This window comes from Anolis carolinensis, unplaced genomic scaffold, assembly GCF_035594765.1.
Source record: "Anolis carolinensis isolate JA03-04 unplaced genomic scaffold, rAnoCar3.1.pri scaffold_12, whole genome shotgun sequence".
NCBI classification, from domain to species: domain Eukaryota; kingdom Metazoa; phylum Chordata; class Lepidosauria; order Squamata; family Dactyloidae; genus Anolis; species Anolis carolinensis.
The window spans coordinates 9882856-9903296 of record NW_026943823.1 but is presented as its reverse complement, the minus strand read 5'-3'; the positions used below and the strand labels follow the sequence as shown (position 1 = coordinate 9903296).

The window sequence follows — 20441 nt, the reverse complement described above, 5'->3', positions numbered from 1 at the left end:
CAAAGTGGCCAATTGCAACATTAATTCTTTCTCCCACTCTGAACATTATTCCACAGATATATAAACCCCACTTGCCTAGTTTCCAAAAGAGCTCACAACCTGAGGATGCCTGCCATAGATATGGGCAAAAACGTCAGGAGAGAATGCTTCTGGAACATGGCCATAAAGCCCAGAAAACTCACAGCAACCCATTGTGTCTTGAGCCAGAGACGAAGTGTTGAAATCTGCCTTCTTGAAAACCAAACTACCGGTAGTTTCTATAGTCCAAAGTGGTGAGAATTGAATTAACCTCCTGTGTTGATAGATTTAGAGTGAATCTGCTGTAAGTCCTCTAATGGCATGTTTGAGTCTTTCCCATTTATGTAGAACAAGAAGTCTCTTGTTGGCTCTTTCTTCTGACTGCATTTACATTGTATTAGAATTACTGCAGTTTGACCGCACTTTAACTGGCTGCCATGGCTCAATTCTAGTTAATCATGGGAGGCCCCAGTACTCTGGAGCAGATAATCCTAAGGGTCTGATAAAACTACATTTCCCAAGAACAAAAAAGGAGAGGTAAGTAAGAAATGGTTGCCATTGGCCCTCCACATTTTCAGCTTGATTTTGCACCCATTTGATTACTATGCTCTCTCTAGGAATCTGTAGATCAGTGGTTCCCAACCTGTGGTCCATGAAACTACCAGTGGTCTGCAAGAACTAAAATATGGTCCTCACCGTTACACCACTGCAATGAGAGCGAGTGGTTTCACAAAACCCTCTTATAGTGCCAAGGCTTATTAAATGTTTTTTGGTGGGTGAGCAGATGGCGACTACTGGATGGCATATGTTCTGTATGAGAAACTAGAGCTGATGTGGTCTATCCAATGCAATTTTCTGAATCAGGGCCCCAAATAACCAAACCAAATCTGAAGTTGACCAAAAACTGATTCGTAACCCTTTTTGTACTAATGTTGGAGAGTGGTCCCTGGTCATAAAAAGGTTGGGAATCACTGCTGTGTGACTCCATGGCCAATGACCACCAGAAACTGACCACAGGGTCATGCTGGAGGACATAGAGATTACTAGAAAAATACTTTTCTGAGCATCTGTAGGTTCTCCAGTGTCATTCTATGGTCAACTTCCACAGTAAAGAGTATTTTAGTAGGTTCATATGGAGTGATAAGGTCTTTTAATTAATTTGGACCTAAGCTACATAGGTCTGTATGGGACATAACTGGTCATTTCCTTGTTCTGGAAATGACCAGTTGTCGATGAAGATTCTTCAACATAGGGATTGTATGTTCCCTGAAATTGACAACATTGGGAAATGGGGAATATTCTAACTTTCTGGCTTTGTGGATTTGAAGACAGACTTATCCATCCATCCATTGTGTGATGCTCTACTTCCACTGTCACTGAAAACAACCATGCATTCAAGAGATAGAAATCCTCCTTTTTGTGGGTCATTATGTACTTTCTGATTTCTAAAGCACTTGGTGGACCAAATTTCTAAGGAAGTCTGTTTTGATTAACTGGAAAAGGTCGTAAGAAAGTATGAATTAATTCCAGTGGCTAAACAATAATTATGTATTGAAACTGTTGCAATGCAATCAGACAGAAACAAAAGGTGAATTGCTTATTTGTTTTGTCCCATCTGTTGTTAACACAACAGACATAAAACTGTTACAGAATTATATATTTCTCGCAATATCCCCCATGACATAAAGCCATTTTACATCTATTAAACAGCTTCCCTGAGACTTTCCTGAAACACTTCCTTGAAATTTCTACCTATTGATACAAGTCCACCCTTGTGTCAGTGATATATATATATGTGTGTGTGTGTGTGTGTGTGTGTGTGTGTGTGTGTATAAAAACAAAGAAGGGGGAAAGATATGGGGGTGTAATCCTGCATCTGTAAGCTACCTTTGTGGGTAATTCTGCACCTATATGCACATCTCAGCTGCTCAAGAGGCAATACAGCAAAATGGTTAGGAAGCCAAACAAGGACTAGAGCGATCATCCCTACTTAGTAGTAAAGCTCAGAAGGTGGCTCAAGGCCAGTTACTGCCTCTCAGCCTAACCTACATCCTAGTATTAGCATTATTACGAGGATAAAAACTGACGTGAGTGGGCATACTTGCACATTACCATCTGCTCCTTGAATACAGAACAATCACATGTGTCAAACACAAGGCCCACGTTCCGCATCCACCCCGCCCCATCCCTTTATGTGGCTCTCCAGATGCTGGACTACAACTGCAGTACTACTCATCACTAGACATCACAACTGAAGCCGATGGCAGTTGCGATACAACATCTGGAAGGCTGTAGTTTGTTCTGTATAGTCAGGGGAGTGGGGTTTGGGTTCAGAGGCAAAGCTTGTGTATATGATGTCTGACTCTAAAATGTCCTTTAACCTTTTCCCAACCTCAGAGCTACAAGGGCTGTTGGGTTGCAATTTCCATCATCATGGCAGATTATAATCAGAAGGGATGGGAGTTGTCGTTCAATAACAACTGGGGACCCAAACTGATTCAAAACCAAAGAGCACTGGGCACTAGGTAAAATATAAATAGTTCACTTCACTTCATTCACTTCACTTTATTTCTTAATTAGTCGCTCTCCACCAGAGTGCTCCGAGCGACTTACAATTTAAAATATCATTCCACAATATTAAAATATTCAACATAAAAACATTCAACAGTGACTATTTGGCAAATTAGATTTGATTTACTTAAATGCACAACCAAATAGCCAAGTCTTGAGTGCTTTTCCAAAAGGTCGCAATTCCGACATTGCTCTAAAATATGGAGGCAATGAGTTCCACAGAATTGGAGCATAGGTCGAAAAGGCTCTATGGCTTGTAGCTTCCAGGTGTACCTTCCTAGGGCCCAGTACGTATAGATTTTCCTGGGAGGATCAAGGTGACCACTGATGGAAAAAAGGAATGAGGCGGTCCCTATGATATAATGGTCCTTGGCCATTTCGAGCTCTAAATGTCAGGATCAGTATCTTGTAAGAGATCCGATGTTCTATTGGTAGCCAATGCAGTTGTTTCAGAATCGGTGTAATATGGGATCTTATAGATGATCCCGCTAGTAGCCTGGCTGCTGCATTTTGGATCATTCAGATCTTCTGGGTTTTTGTCTTCGGAAGGCCGGCGTATAAGGCGTTACAATAATCCAGCCTAGTGGTGACTGTTGCATGGATTACCGTTGCCAATGCTTCTGTCGAAAGGTAGGATGCCAATTTCCTTGCCTGGCGAAGATGAAAAAAGGCCTGCTTGCTTATGGCAGTGATCTGGGCCTCCATCGTCAGCGATGAGTCCAACACAACCCCAAGGCTTTTAACAGTAGCAGACGGAACCAGAACTTCCCCATCGAGATCAGGCAGTGACTGGATTAACTCTGGTGGCTGGCCGGGCCAGGGTATCTCAGTTTTTGCAGGATTCACTTTTAGTCTACTTGCTCGCAGCCAACTCATCACTGCTTCTCAGGAATCATGGTTGTCCCAGGTTTGAGACACAAGAGTAGCTGGGTATCATCTGCATACTGGTAGCACTCTATGCCAAAGCTCCGCACTATTCCAGCAAGTGGTCGGACATAGATGTTAAATAACAGGGGCGAAAGGATGGCATCCTGGGGAACTCCACAGCAAAGGCAGGAGCTCTCAGAGCTTTGGCCTAACCACTCCACTCTCTGGTCAAATAGTTGGCCTTCTGTAGCCATGGAGTCTTCATCCATGGATTCAACGGCCCTTTGAATGCAACCATAAGGTAAATGTAGCCCTTGATGAAAATGAGGTTGACACTCCTTCTCTAAATACTCCTGTGTATGTATAGAAATGGTAGTGCAGAAATCAAATCCAAACCCCTGGGTTGATTTATCCATGGGTCAACATGAAAAATGTATCTCAAATCTTATCCAAAAACGAACCATCCCATTTTCTGAGTAGAGTGGCAAGAGCTTATTCCATCCCACTGACTCCCTCTAATCCAGTGGTTCCCAACCTTTGGGCCTCCAGGTGTTTTGGACTTCAATCCCAGAAGTCCCCACCAGATTACAAGCAGTTAGGAACTGTGGGAGCTGAGGTCCAAAACATCTGGAGGACCAAAGGTTTGGAACCACTGCTCTATTCACTCTGCTGTGGAGTTGCTTCTGGCCTTTTTGAATGCCTGGATTGGGAAATAGCAATGGTGACCAGGGGAAGCTTGTCCCCTGATGTAGCATGGAATAACCCAATTCTTTCATGGATCAAATAAAAATCCATAATTTACCTCCTCTGTCCTTCCATTGTCCTCTGTCTTTCCATTCTTTGTTGCTCTATTTACACTACCTGACAACCTACTTTGCTATTGGGAAAATTGTTCTCCCAATGCTTTGCTATTCCTGCATTATCACTGACCAAAGTGTTTGGGGAAAAGAAGAGCTTTAAGTGAGAAGACCAAGATTTGTGAAGCTTTGTTCAGGCCAATTATGCCACAAGCTCAACATTATGGAGTAAAACACAGAACAGATCCACCGCCCTCTTCGCTTTGGAGCTGCCAGTTGCTAATGCCTGTATGGTCACTGGCCATGGTATCCATGAGATTTTGGAAGTCACAGTCCAAACAGTCAATTTTCCGAAGCTCTGGGTAATCCTGGCTTGAGCCAAAGCTTTGGCATGGTTTAGCCTTGGCTCGGAGCTGGCGCTCAGGTTCCAGACTGTCAAAGCTCATCCTTTGAACTCCACACTTCCAGATATTAGCATCCAGAAATAGCTCAACACTTGTTTCCCTGTGGCGCTTTATGAACGAGCATGCATCTCACTCCCTCGAGGAGGTAATCCTTCACTAATTTCATTCTCAAAGGAAAAGCAAGGAAAACGTTTAGTCACTTGCTTCCTCTTGCAAGAATATTTTCAAAACAGTAGGAATTTTTTTCAAAGGTATACAGAAATAAAATGTCTGTGGTGTGACTTCAAGTCATTTCCAACTCATGGTGACCTTAAGGTGAACCGATCACAGGGGTTTTCTTGGTATGAAAAAGGGTTCACCTTGCCTTTTTCAGAAGCTTTTTTTGTGTCAGGAGGAACTTGAGAAACTGCAAGTCACTTCTGGTGTGAAAAAAATTGTCCATCTGCAAGAATGTTGCCCAGGGGACATGGCCCGGATGTTTTGATGTTTTTACTATCCTTGTGGGAGCCTTCTCTCATGTCACCGCATGGAGCTGGAGCTGATAGAGGGAGCTCATCCACTATCTCCCCGGGTTGGATTCGAACCGGCAATATTTAGCTTAGCAACCCAACCTTCAAGTCATCAGTCCTGCCGGCGTAAAGATTTAACCCACTGCACCACCGGAGATTCCTCTGAAGCTGAGAGAGTGTGACTTGCACAAAGCCACCCACTGTGATGACTCATGGGCCTTGTAGTCCTGTTCCTAGTACTATTGTGGCAGATGAAGAGGAAAACATGGGATTTTCGCCGGTTCAGCAAGAGCCGGAGCCTCTTCACCTGCAGGATGTTGATGTTTGCCCACAAGAATTCAGCCAAACAGGCCTTGGGCAGAACTCCCCCCCCCCCCCCCCCGTTTTCCAGGAGGGAAAATTATTCTAAAGATAGGGGAGCCAGGGAGGCTAATCGCAGAAGCCTGAGAATCGCTGCCAAACAAATGGCTGATTAGGTCTGCTTCCCTTGGGAAATTCTAAGGAGTCATGCATCTGGACAGAGTTGGGTTTCGCTTCTCGTTCTCTAGGGAAAGAGTTCTGTTGGCGGGAAAACGAGACCCAATATAGGTGTTTGGCGCGAGGATTTCTTTGTGGAGTCAATTGATCAGCTTGAGGAGAGAGATCGTGTGTGGACTTCGTAATCCCAGTTCCTTGCTTCCCGGATCAAGCTTCAAGTCTAGCCTAATCTCACGTTTTACCACGGACTCTGTTTCATGCTTCATGTTCATCTTGCCTTCAGTCAAGGATCTAGTCGAGAATCAAGTTATTTTCCAGCCTTGTTGTCAAGCTTCATTGGACTTTAAAGACTCTGTTGTTTCCCCACACTATTGCTTGGCAAGGTGTGTGTTTCGGTCAAGTGGATTAAAACTTTGAACTCTAATATCTTATATTGGACAATACATTTCTGGACTATATTTGACCTTATCTGAAAGGTCTGCTTCTGAACTATATTCTTCACTTGTTTTTATTGATTTTATATATTTCTTTAATAAAGATATTAGATAGAGACTGGCCTCTGTGTAAGGTTATTGGTGCTCTGCAGCCAGGATCCTGACACCCACTGGGTTTTGTGGCTGAGCAGGGATTCGAACCCTGGTCTCTAGAGTCATAGCTAAATGGTCAAACCACAGCACCACACTGGGCTTTTGTTTGTGATGTAATTGGAATGGTGTTTTTGCATTAAAAACAGTTTTGCCAATGCATGGAACAACGTTTTTTGCACAGAAAAATAATAACGCTGTGAATAAAATGCTGTTTCCTATGTCCGAAATGATAAGGTGAGGGATTTCTTCTGTTCCAAATTTGCATCTGCTTTTTTTCACCCAGAAAACAAGATCTCCTATGAAGGAGACAGAATATATATGCAAGAGACAACACACACACATATATCTATATCTGCACAGAAAATCCTGTTTTCTGCATTAAAAAATCACCTAGGAATTTTGTGCAGAATAGGTCCTGGAGTGCAAAGATTCCCATCGACCTAGGATTCCTCCAATAATATTTCCTGAATTTTCTTTCCTGCATATCCCTTTTTTCTCAAATCTCTATTTACCATAGAAGAACATCGATCAACTTCACTACAAATGATGGGAAGTTTATCTCATTGCTCCACGATGAATGGGGATGTCAGGCTGGATCTACACTGCCTTATATCCCAGGATTTGATCCCAGATTATCTGATTATCCCAGATTATCTGGCAGTTTAGACTTAAATTCTGGGCACTGCAATTTAAGATAAATGTTGACAAGCTGGAATCTGTCCTGAGTAGTGCAACTAAAAGGATCAAGGGTCTGGAGAACAACCCCTATGAGGAGCGGCTTAAAGAGCTGGGCATGTTTAGCCTGCAGAAGAGAAGGCTGATAGGAGACATGATGAGATCCATGGATCAAAATGTGAGAGGAGGGGGAAAAGGAAGGGGCCTGAAGCTGTTAGGAATTGTGGGAGTTGTAGTCCAAAACACATGAAGGGCTCAAGTTTGCCCATGCCCGGTGTAGATTTAACCAATGAAGAAGAAACAAGAAAAATTACTGGCCCATTTATAGAAAAAAATTACACTCTGGCGGTTATGAACTGATGAAATTCTAGACATGACAAATTGCTCAAACCCACCGTTAGTATAATCTATAAAGGAACACAATCCCGCTGTGAATTACTGACACACCAGACTATAATAATTAACATGACACATCAATACATTTTTTTTGGAAAAATAAAAGAAAGAAACCATTCTATATATAGCAAACGCCGGGTTAGAGCAGCTCTTTTGAGGCTGCTCAGCAATCAATACTGATTTATAAGCAATCTTAAGTTTTAATAATATGGCATTTGCTATAGAATGATAGGGCAACGCTGCAGAAATGCACGGGGAAAGGACAGTTAATCATATGAGATAAATATCCTTTCGGAAAAGAGTGCTACGCCATATTTTTTTTAAGTAAAGACTTTGCAAAGATTGGGTTGCTGTGAGCTTTCCGGGCTGCATGGCCATGTTCCAGAAGCATTCTCTCCTGACATTTCGCCCACATCTATGGCAGGCATCCTCAGAGGCTGTGAGATCTGTTGGAAACTAGGCAAGTGGGATTGATATATCTGTGGGTGGGAGACAAAACTCTTGTCTGTTTGAGGCAAGTATTAATGTTGCAATTGGCCACCTTGATCAGAATTAAATAGCCTTGTTGATTCGCAGCTTGGCTGCTTCCTGCCTGGGGGAATCCTTTGTTGGGAGGTATTAGTTGTTACCCAAACAAAGGATTCTCACAGGCAGAAAACAGGGGATTTCCAGACAGGAAACAACCAGAACCAGCTAACACCTCCTAACAAAGGATTCCCCCAGACAGGAATCAGCCAGGCTTTGAAGCTGTAAGGCTGTTCAATGCTAATCAAGGTGACCAACTGCAACATTCACATTGTCTCAAGCAGACAAGAGTTCTTTCTCCCACCCTGGACATTATTCCACAGATATATAATCCCCACTTGACTAGTTTCCAACAGACCTCACAACCTCTGGGGATGCCTGCCATGGATGTGGGCGAAATGCCAGGAGAGAATACTTCTGGAACATGGCCATATAGCCCAGAAAATTCATAGCTACCCAGTGATTCCGGTCACCAAAGCCTTCAATAACACTGTGCAAAGATTATTTCAAAATAAAAGTTGGTGAATTATGGAAAAAGATGTTGATGATCACAGAAAACTTCATTTCATGCTAGAGATGCTATGAAGAAAATAAAGAGTGTGTACACACATTACATTGTAGAACTGCACTGGAGCATCTAGGCATTTCTCAAGAGAACATTTTATCCATATCCACGAATAATAAAATCCGCAAAAAAGCAAATGTGGATTGATGACTGCATTCAACTATTAATTCCTGTCTATTAGAATTAAATTTACCGTATATACTCAAAGATAAGCCGAGTTTTTGAGCCCTTTTTTTGAGTTGAAAAAGCCTCCCTCGGCTTATAATGGGGTCAAGGTCAAGGCCAGGCAACAGAAGCTGGAGGCCATTGCTTGCAATATATGATATATTCCTCTTTTATCCTCCCTTATCAGTGTGTTTTCAAAAGCCTCCCTCGCTCTTAACCAAGTGAATGTTTTGAAAAGGGAAAGATGCCCTTGCAAGTCAGGAAGAAAAAAAATCCATCAATCTTATGAAAGCATTTTCCTCTGAAATATTTGTTAAACTCTCCTACAGATATATAGGCCTTAACCCCCTGCATGCGTTCGCAATCCCTATGTACTTATATATCTGTATCTTTCTATCTATATACATTAATTTTATATAAGGATTTTCCCCTCATATATTTGCAGGTCTTTGCAAATGCTATATACATACAGATCCATGTATCTGTATATCTATATCCATATATATCCATTATTTAATGTACTGATGTCTCAATTAATGTAATTTTATTGGTATCTATTTTTATTTTGAAATTTACCAGTAGCTGCTTCATTTCCCACCCTCGGCTTATACTCGGGTCAATAAGTTATCCCAGTTTTTTGTGGTAAAATTAGGTGCCTCGGCTTATATTCGGGTTGGCTTATACTCGAGTATATAGGGTATATAAAAACTATCTCCCAGTCCCTACTATGTGCACCAAATGTGCAGCAAATCGCTAACCTAGCAGACAAGGATTTTTGATATGGGGACACCAACATTGTAGAATTAATGCAGTTTGGCACCACTTTAATTACTATTGCTCAATTTTACAGAAGCCTGGGATTTGTAGTTTAGGAAGGCACCTAAACTACAGTTCCCAAGATTCCATAACATTGACCTAGGGCGGTTAAAGTGGTGTCAAACTGCCTTAATTCTACTGTGTGGATGCACCCTGTGTTGGGTTATGATAGTCATTGTAGACAATAATAATAGAAGCCCCCGATGGTGCAGTTGGTTAAACTCTTGTGCCAACAGGACTGCTGACTTGAAGGTTGGGTTGCTGACCTGAAGGTTGCTGGTTCGAATCCAAACCAGGGAGAGTGTGGATGAGCTCCTTCTATGAGCTCCAGCTCTCCATGTGGGGACATGAGAGAAGCCTCCCACAAGTATGATAAAAACATCAAAGCATCCCCAGGCAACGTCCTTGCAGACGGCCAGTTCTCTCACTCCAGAAGCGACTTGCAGTTTCTCAATATAATAATAATAATAATAATAATAATAATAATAATAATAATAATAATAATAATTTTTCCTGCTTCCTTTTCAAGCAGTTGTTCAACATCTTACGTGGTCTTTGATGTCTCTTGGGAAGCATATGCACTTGAAAGTATATTATCTACCACACTCAGGTAGGCATGCACAGAATTATTGCTTTTATTTACAAAACAACTGTCTTCCAGCATGACAGACATGGGCAAAACAGCACTAAAACAAATGCTATTACTTACCACGTGAAGAATTTTATTTTCTGTTTCATACACCGTGCAATCCTGCAACGAGAGACGGGAGAGAAACGGTATTTAATGCCCTTAGAAATCCACTTTGTTTCAGCAATTTTAATAGCTCCTTGAACAATAATGCCACTTGGGCCATGGCTGATACAGATTGTCTTGCTTGGATGCATGACAAGCAACACCTGTTGAAATTTCCCCAGTCTACACAACTATTAAAGGTAAAAGGGTGCTTTTCGATTTTCTGTCTGCAGCTCATAGGACTACGGCATCTAAAAGGAAGGCCTTGAGGAGAGCAAGGGAGAAGATTCCTGTAACAAGGAATGCCCCCCCCCCCCCTTTGTCAAAGAGACATGGTATTTTGAAAACTACTTCTACTGGCTTGCAGCCAACATAGCTATAATATGCATGATTGCAGATCACTTAATTTCATATTGTTACAAGTCTTTCAGCACTTGGGCTGCAGCCAGTTGTGCAAAGAGTCACCACTTAAAAGCATCCATTGCATTTCAGCAAGGATCCATGTTCCTATGTAGATCTGTAGCATGTCACCTTCTATTTCTTTGACTTAGCTAAAATTAACTAGCCTAGGTACCTGTTGTTGCCTGGGTTTGCATTTTGTCCTGGTCTATTATTAGTAAACATAATGGTTAGTGTTATGATTGTAGAGATGATGCTTTCACTGAACTCAAACACAAAGCAGTGCTTTCTCTGTTCCTCAGGTAGTAACTGCACCAGGCTGATTTAGGTCTCTGTAGTAAACCCTGAGTGGCCTCTTAGGGTCACAGGTGGGCCTGGTCACCATGGCTTCCCATAGGGAGAGATTTCCAATGTTTGGAAGCAGCCAACGGAGCCCCATCTACACTGCCATATAATAATAATAATAATAATAATAATAATAATAATAATAATAATAATAATAATAATATATGATAAGGAGAAGACCTGGCTCTGGCTCATGAATGGGACCCTGAAGAAGGAGACAGAAGGCCTGATCCTTGCAGCCCAGGAGCAATTCATCAGAACAAAGGCACTTGGGACTTCCGAATCCCAACCTCTCACAACTTCTGAGGATGCCTGCCATAGATGTGAGCAAAACGTCAGGAGAGAATGCTTCTGGAACATGGTCATACAGACCGGAAAACACACAACAACCCTGTGATTCCGGCCATGAAAGCCTTCGACAACACTTTGGAGATCAACCAAAAGCATTAGGAGATCTGTCAGAAGATCCCAATGTGGCGTTTTTGGTCTATGTGTCAATGCACAACTTGAAACAGTTTCATTCCCTTTCACCTGATGATACTGAAATGCAAGGAAGTCACCAGCAACAATTGCCAGATTGTGTTATTTTTGTGTCAGGATTGTGCCTGACATGCACGTAGTTGGCATTCTTGTCAAAACCTTCTCATTCGCTTCTATGCTTGCCTTTGCCACATGTCCCCCACCCTTTTGGCTAAGACACACATGCCACATTGGGGCTCAGCCATTGACGGAAATCTCTGCCATTAGTGTGTTGTTTTGCCTTGTTTGCTTATTTGTCAGCACTTCTGATTTACGTTGAAATGTAGGTGGGAGAAAGTCAAACAAAACCTCCAGAGAAAAAAGATTTCCGCTCCAAATTACTTCTGGTTAGGAAAAGCTGCAAAACAGATAAAGCCAACAACAACTTTCAATTTCAAACGAAGTGTACGTAGAATTATCTTTTGTGTTTGTGTGCATTAACATAATAATTGGTCGGGAGAGTTCAGGTGCATTAATGCTTTCATTTCAATCCCAAAGAGACGTCGCTGTTTCTTGTTTTCATAGGAGCCTCGAAGTGACAGTAAATGGCACTTATGCACAATTTCATCTATCATGCGTTTGCTTAAAATATCTCCCTGGCTTTATTTGTTTTCCTTTGTGATGCATGATAGGAATACACAGCAGAGCCCGCCTATCTATTTACACTTTATTGATTACATTTTTTTTTAAAAAAAGTCTTGCTTTTCTACAAGAAGCTAAAGTCTCATTTCGCCCTCATAACAACCAGGTAAGGCAGTCTAGATTGAAAGACTTAGGGATTTGAATGGAGTCAAATGCTTGGCCTCAGGTTGCCCCAATGTGGCACCCTCAAGATGGCTTTGATTGCAACTCCCATGATTTCACTTCCCGCTAGCTAAGGACAGGGGGAGTGTGACCCTGCTGGTTCTCTTGGACATCTCAGCGGCTTTCGATACCATCGACCTTGGTATCCTTCTGGGGAGGCTCTCTGGGATGGGGCTTGGTGGCACTGTGCTGCAGTGGCTCCGGTCCTTCCTGGGGGGTCGTTCCCAGATGGTGAAGCTGGGGGACTCCTGCTCGGACCCCTGGCCATTGACCTGTGGGGTCCCGCAGGGGTCTATTCTATCCCCCATGCTATTCAACAGCTACATGAAACCGCTGGGAGAGGTCATCCGGAGTTTTGGAGGGCGTTGCCATCTCTACGCAGATGACACGCAAATCCACTACTCCTTTCCATCTGAATCCAAGGAAGCCCCTCGGATGCTGAACCAGTGCCTGGCCGCTGTGGCGGACTGGATGAGGAGGAACAAGCTGAGGATCAATCCTGACAAGACAGAGGCCCTCCTGGTCAGTCGCGCATCGGATCGGGGTATTGGGTGGCAACCTGTCCTGGACGGGGTTGCACTCCCCCTGAAATCACAGGTCCGCAGTTTGGGGGTCCTTCTGGACTCAGCGCTGACGCTTGAGGCTCAGGTGTCGGCGGTGGCCGGGAGGGCCTTCGCACAACTCAAACTTGTGCGCCAACTGCGACCATACCTCGTGAAGTCTGACTTGACCACGGTGGTGCATGCCTTAGTTACCTCTAGACTGGACTACTGTAATGCGCTCTACGTGGGGCTTCCCTTGAAGACGGCCCGGAAACTACAATTGGTTCAGCGCTCGGCGGCCAGATTAATTACAGGGGCGAGCTACAGGGAGAGATCTACTCCCCTGTTCAAGGAGCTCCACTGGCTGCCGTTCACCTTCCGGTCTCAATTCAAGGTGAATACCATCATTTATAAGGCCCTAAACGGTTTGGGACCCACCTACCTTCGTGACCGTATCTCCTATTATAAACCTATTCGATCCCTCCGCTCATCCGGGGAGGCCCTTCTTTCGTCACTGCCTCTATCCCAGGCCCGTCTAGTGGGAACGAGAGAGAGGGCCTTTTCTGCTGTGGCCCCCCGACTGTGGAATTCATTGCCCTCTGAGATCAGGCAAGCCCCCACCTTATTGGCTTTTAAGAAAGATCTAAAAACGTGGCTTTTTCGATGTGCCTTCGGGGAGTAAATGTTATATACCTCTTGATTACTCCCCTTGGATTCTATCCTTTGGACTGTTTGGACTGTTCCGTCTTATACCCCTGTTCTCTTTATTTATATGCCTCTCTCTCCCGAGTTTTTAATTAAATGTTCATGTGGCCCGCCCTGTCTGCTCTGACTTGCGTTGTAATGTATATGATTATTTTTGTACTATTATATTGTGTTATGATATATTGTTTTATTTTGTTATATTGTATCGTGTCTGGGCATGGCCCCATGTAAGCCGCCCCGAGTCCCCATTGGGGAGATGGTGGCGGGTTATAAATAAAGTTTTATTATTATTATTATTATTATTATTATGGGCATCAGAGCCTAAAAGACCTCCTGTGCACCAGCTTTGAGGCCATTGGCCACCTTGATTAGCATATGTTGCCATTGGCCACCTTGATTAGCATTGAACACCTCCCAACAAAGGATTCCCCCAGGCAGGAAACAGCCAGGCTTTGAAGCTGCAAGACTATTCAATGCTAATCAAGGTGACCAATTGCAACATTTACACTTGCCTCAAACAGACAAGAGTTCTTTCTCCTACCCTGGACATTATTCCACAGATATATAAACCCCACTTGTCTAGTTTCCAGCAGACCTCACAACCTCTGAGGATGCCTGCCATAGATGTGGGTGAAACGTCAGGAAGGAATGCTTCTAGAACATGGCCATACAGCCCAGAAAACTCACGGCTATCCCAGCCATGAAAGCCTTTGACAACCACCACCACCACCACCACAACAACAAAGTTTTTAGCTTTTGTTTAACAACATGCAACAGAAAACTTTAATAGGTATATTTCTGGCTTCTGATTCTGGGTAAAAGAAGTCAATGGCCCCTCAACATGGGTCTTTTGTTTCATAGGCTGTATTAAGTTACACAGAGCTGTGGTTTTGGCTATTTTTGTGTTTCTCTCCCCTGTTTCAGTTTCTCATTTGTAATTCAGCTTTATTGAAGTGAATCCAAAAGGCAGTTTGTAAAATCAAATAACTCAACAGTGCAGTTTCAATATACAGGCAAGCGGCGATGTGACCCACACAATTGTGTTATTACCCAGGAGAATTTTTTTATTAAAAGATAATTCCTTTTTTCAGCACTTATACCATTACAGCAACTTTAAAAAGCAACTAGTGAAAACAGTTACTATATGTTCTGGCCATCTGCACTCAGGGCTATTTGGGGAAAATATTCAAGAGCTATAAATGATTTGGGCTATCAAAGAAATTGTATTATTTTGCACAGTTAGCATTCCATATTTGCTGTACTCAGGAGCCTTGTGATAATGGAATAACTGCAATTAAAAATACCGAGAGAACAGCTTTTTAGGAATTTCTAAGTCATCAGTATGACTTTGTGGTCAACTTCCATTGGAAGCTAATGTTGGAGAGCCTAGAGATTTCAAGAGAGGTGTCATCTCTAGACCCTCCAAAATGACTCCATGGTCAGTAGACTTGTTCAATACCAGTAAACTATGGTGCTTTTCGGTGTCCCGGATTTCAGTGGGGGTTCCGATTCATTTTTAGGAGCCTCCCAAATTTGTGACGACAGAAATCTGTTTTCGATCAGGGAAGCCGAAAGGTTAGTTTTCTATCCAGCCCATTATAGGGGGACTTCCCAGGCTCCCCTTCCCATCGTTTTAGGCATTGTTTATCCTTATATCCTTAATGATGACCTGGATTAATAGCACCAGAGTTAAGATGTCACTCTTTCTGTGACCCTTTCCCTTCTGTCTGTAGAGGAGACTGGGTTTAATGCTTAGTTAAAGCTGTTTCTATTCTAGAGGAGAGAGCTTTCCAAGGCATTTTAAGGAGGTCTCCCTACTTCCCCGGAAAGGAAGAGCGATGACCTGGAACTTTCCTACCGTGGGCTTCCTTTAAAAAGCCTTCTCTTTTCTCTTGATTTGCTGACCCTGTAGTGATGCCCTGTTCACCTTTGTGCTTTTCCGCTTTTCCTTCTAGTGGCTGCCTCCCTCCCACACTTCATTTGTATCCAAAGGCAGCCAGTTTTCAACAGTCACTGTTCTGTTGCAGTCGAAAAAAACATGGAGGCTGAACCCTTGCCGTTATGGCCATCTGAATTAGCTGAAGAGAACCAACCACTCCAAATCCATGCACAAGCCTTCTTGGACAGGACATATTAATCAAATCCATGAGTGATTAAAAACTGCAATAGAATGTGGAAGGTTGACTGTAGTGGCTTGTTCCTGGTTTTATATGCCACTTGCATGACTGTATTTTTCTAGATTTATTTTACAGGTTTAGGACATCTTCAACATGAGCCTGGTCATCTCTCCAAAACAAAACTATGGTCCCTTTTCAGAGTCCTGCTGCTAGATAAGAACAGATGGGCAACCCAATCTGAGAAGGCATTTTCCAACAGCTGTCCCAGAAAGTGGAAATCTGCTTGGCACCTTCTCTGCTTGGCAAGGTAAAGTGCCTCTTCAAGACATATGGATTCAATATGCTTTTTATAAATGATATAATCTGTCTGAAATATACCCAAAAGCCCTTAAGATCACCAGATTCTGATGTCAGAAGCTCAACAGATTAATCGTGATTAGTACTGATATCTGAACAGGGGGTTGGCTGGAGATGCCAGTGCCTTGGTCCTTTCATTACTGACTGCTACTTCCCGACAGATGTTAGGTGGTACAATACTGGCTAAACAGTATAATTTCTCCAGAGTTGTAGGGCGTAGACATCCTTTGATAATGCGGCATGTTAAAATCACTTACTTTACTACCATTTCAAGTTACCTTTAAAAAAAAAACTTTCCTCGCAGTCCCTTTCAATGAAACCCATGCTCAGGCTGTGGCATTTATCATTTTTTAATCTTTTGAAACATATAGCATGATTTCATTGTAATGGGTCATTTTTGTAAGCCATCCAAGCTACTGTGCAACACATTTTGGAAATGGCATCACCAAAAAGTAGAATGGGCAATGGACATGCAACCAATTGGCAGGAAGACGAAACAGAAGTGCGGTTACAAGAGCCAACAAAACACATGTTGTGTCCTTGTTTCAACTAGAAATTGTGAGAGATGGTCGTATGTTCTTCTGGGACCCCATCCACCAAACTGTAAAGCTCACACATGGTTTTGATAGAAATTTTTAAAAAAAAATTACAAGAGAGAGACATTGTTTCATCGATTGAGGAACAAAGAGACATGGAAGGCTTTTTCTCTGGGTTTGATGGCCAGAGAAATTTGAAATCCGCTGCGAAATGGGGAGGAAGCACTGAATCAGCTTGTTTGGCTCAATCCTAAAGGCAATTCCACGAGAGAGAAAAAACCTATTTGAAAATGTTTCAAGTAGAATATCCATTTTGTCACATGCAGTTTCCATTTATCTCTCACAACACTGAGACGACAAAGCAGCCGCAGCTTGCTTTGCTGTCGGACTTTGTTGCTGTTCCCTTTAATTCATGCATCTCGACCTTCCTTCTCATCAAAGCAAATTATTTCAGGTCAAAGAATAAAGTCCTTCGGTTGCAGAGCGTATCTGACCAAATATTACTAATAAAAATAATATCAATCTTCTGTTTTGTGGAGCAGAATGAATTAATTTTCGAGAACAGCCTCAACTGAGGCAGAGCATTCTTGCGGCTTTCTGTTTTGTTTTCCAAAGCTTTCCTTCCCAAGATTGATTGGGATTCATATTGTGTTACCAGGAAGGGGGAAAATAATCTATTTGCTTTTTCCATCAACCTAATTTAAATTAAGGCCTGGTTAGATTGAGCTTTATACCTGGGTGCATGGCATAAACACGGCACTGAAGAGTTTGAGGCTGAGCCAAGATCCAGGCAGCAGATGGTCAATTAAACAAGCAAACGATTTACTTAAAGCCTGGAGTTAGAAAAGGATTACATTTAGCGGAAAGACAAAGGCAGGACAATGGCACATGATAGGTTTTCAAAATGATGAATGATAGGGAAAATGTTTGCCTCCTCCATTGAGTGGGATCAAGAAAAGTCCATTTTGGGCAAACAATGTGAAGTATCCTTTTCACAGACTATACATTCACTTGTGGTATTCACTGCCACAAGAAGGGAGAAAAGACCACTTGGATGACATGATCACAGCCATTTCCCAACTCCCATAAAAACGTCATGGGATAGATTTCTACTCATGAAAGAGCAAGGTGAAATTGCGTTCTATTAGTTCAGTGATTCTCAACCTGGGGTCCCCAGATGTTTCTGGCCTTCAACTCTCAGAAATCTTAACAGCTGGTAAACTGGCTGGGATTTCTGGGAGTTGTAGGCCAAAAACATCTGGGGACGCCAGGTTGAGAACCACTGTATTAGTTACAATAAGTAATTGAGGGAAATCTCCTTTGCAAACAAACCAACCTAATTTGTACTTTCTTATTAATATTTCAGACTTTGTCTTTCCAAGTCAGAATCTGTGCTATTTAGAACCCAAAACCGGCAATATGTTATGGCACATGGAGAAGAAGATCCTATGTCCCACCTCTTCTCATCCCATCAACTGAAATAAATTACAATTTGTTAATATGAATGTTACAAAACCTTAACAAAAATGATTGCTGAGTGTTTTGATTCTTAAAGTTCCTCCACCTTTCCTGCATAGGCCTGGGCTGTGGCGCAGGCTGGTGAGCAGCCAGCTGCAACCAGCTGCAACAAATAACTCTGACCAGGAGGTCATGAGTTCGAGGCCAGCTTGGAGCCTGCGTTTGTCTCTGTCTTTGTTCTATGTTAAGGCATTGATTGTTTGCCTTATATGTGTAATGTGATCCGCCCTGAGTCCCCTTCGGGGTGAGAAGGGCGGAATATAAATACTGTAAATAAATAAATAATAAATAAATGTTTCTACTATTGATTCGTATACACGAATCTAACAAATTTGATCTGACATTTGCACACCCCTAGTAGCTACCAAGTCAGAATCTGTGCTATTTGGGACCCAAAACCAGCAATATATTAAAGCACATGGAGAAGAAGATCCTACGTCCCACCTCTTCTCATCCCATCAACTGAAATAAATTATAATTTAATACAAATGTTATAAAACCTTAACAAAAATGATTGGTGAGTGTTTCAATTCTTAAATTACCTTTCATGCATGTTTGATCTGACATTTGCACACCCCCAGTAGCTACGTCTACACTGCAGAACTAATGCAGCTTGACACCACTTCAACTACAATGGCTCATGGGAGTTGTAGCCCTGATGGTTTCCTGTCTGGAATTCCTCTGTTGTTGTTGTTGTTTTTTTGTGTTGTTCTAAACTCAGGCCAGTAAATAAAGAACAACACTCAGAAAACAGGGTATTCCAGACAGGAAACAATCAGGGCCAGCTAAACCTCCCAACAAAGGATTTCCCCAGGCAGGAAGCAGCCAGGCTTTTAAGCTGCAAGGCTATTCAATGCTAATCAAGGTGGTCAATGGCAACGTTCACACTTGTCTCAAGCAGACAAGAGTTCTTTTCCCCACCCTGGACATTATTCCACAGATATATAAACCCCACTTGCCTAGTTTCCAACAGATCTCACAACCTCCGAGGATGCCTGCCATAGATGTGGGTGAAACGTCAGAAGAGAATGCTTCTGGAACATGGCCATACAGGCCGGAAAACTCATAGCAACCCTGTACTGTTAGTGTTTTCTATGAGCAAATGTTGTTTCAAATGCCTCCTCAAAGTCCCAAGCATGTCACAGAAGCTTAATGTTTTTCAATGGGGTTTAAAATAATGGTAACATTCCCACTCCCAAGCCGTAGTATAAATTGCAGTGGAGGAGGCATTTAGGTGCTTATCATAGGGAAGTCATTCACAAGCTCTTGGAGGATTAACTCGCTCTTACCTGTTGCACTATGGTTGTTAGTTCCAGGCACAGTTGAACAATGTTATTTTTCAGCAGTGAGTATTCAGTCACGCTGACAAATGGAGACCTATGAGGAAAGGGGGAGCAGGGTTTTTTAAAACAAAGTTACGAGTGTTCTCATTTACAATTCCTGTAATCAGGCTAACATCATAATGAATATGTACTAGTCATATTTCCTACAAGCAGGCTGTGATTAATGGCTGTGCACACACTGATTTGTTCAATTTTGAACAGCGCTAATGGAAATATGCCAAACTATCAGCAATCCAGACAGAGGAGGCGGGTGTCTACAAGCGTCACTCAACGGGCAATGTTGAGGGTTGCAACGTAACGTTAATACTGTACAAGAACTTGGATTAAAAGATCTTGGCTTCGAATCTTGAAAATGCGAGGCTGTGAGCATAGAGCAAAAGGCAATTGTGGGTCTTCTCCATTCGTGCGGAATGAGGACTGGTTTACTCCTAGTTATGGTTCATTTATCCCTATGGGATGGCCAAATAGTTCTTTTCTGTCATTCTTTCAGATTTCTGACCTCCAATTACTTCTACTTGACTTACATTTTGATAAAAAAATTGATTTTTCAAGGCCAAGAGCACAATTTAGAACAGGTATGGGCAAACTTTAGCTTTCCGGGTGTTTTGGACTTCATGGGAGTTGGCACAAAACACCAAGAGGGCCAAGGTTTGCCCATGCCTGGTTTAGAAGCATGGGCTAAACTTATTCTACTCTAAAGCTCTGGAACCCTCTAAACCTCATCCAAGTCATTAACAATTAGAGAGGGAATGAGCTCTTGCACCCAAATCTTGCTTTCTTTCGGCAAAAGTCTGGACTAGAGGGTCCCTTTGCCTGATCTAGCATGTCTGCTGTTAATGTGCTTATCCCAATGGCTCTCGCTTTTGTCACAAAGAGAATCTCAGAGGCACTCACCTGTCCAGCCAGGCAAGCAAGTTCTTGGCAGCACCAATCAGGTCAACCACAGAGGTAAGGAAATCGTTTGGCAGTCGTCGGGAGGCTCTGCCATCGTAATGGCCACTCCTCCGTCTACCCGTTATGAAGTTCTGAAGGTTTTTGGCCGAGGCGTTCAGCTTGTGGGAAAGAGTTCTTAGGTTTTCTGTCTCCAAGCCATAGTTCTGAAAGCAAATAAGAAATTGAGATAGGTTTTAAAAAGCTGGGAATCAACCTCT

General features: G+C 42.6%; 1 protein-coding gene across 4 annotated transcripts in view; it reads right to left on the bottom strand.

Annotated features, from left to right (window-relative positions):
* The window catches only part of LOC100566500 (connector enhancer of kinase suppressor of ras 2), a 296823-nt gene that overhangs the window by 173306 nt on the left and 103076 nt on the right, over window positions 1-20441 (bottom strand). For all 4 annotated transcript variants that reach the window (XM_062963810.1, XM_016995043.2, XM_016995041.2 and 1 more), the window contains exons 3-5: window positions 20185-20387; window positions 19237-19324; window positions 10082-10123 (exon numbers count right to left, since the gene is read on the bottom strand). In XM_062963810.1, the coding sequence (XP_062819880.1) occupies window positions 10082-10123; window positions 19237-19324; window positions 20185-20387 (333 nt within the window). The remainder of the gene's footprint in view (window positions 1-10081; window positions 10124-19236; window positions 19325-20184; window positions 20388-20441) is intronic.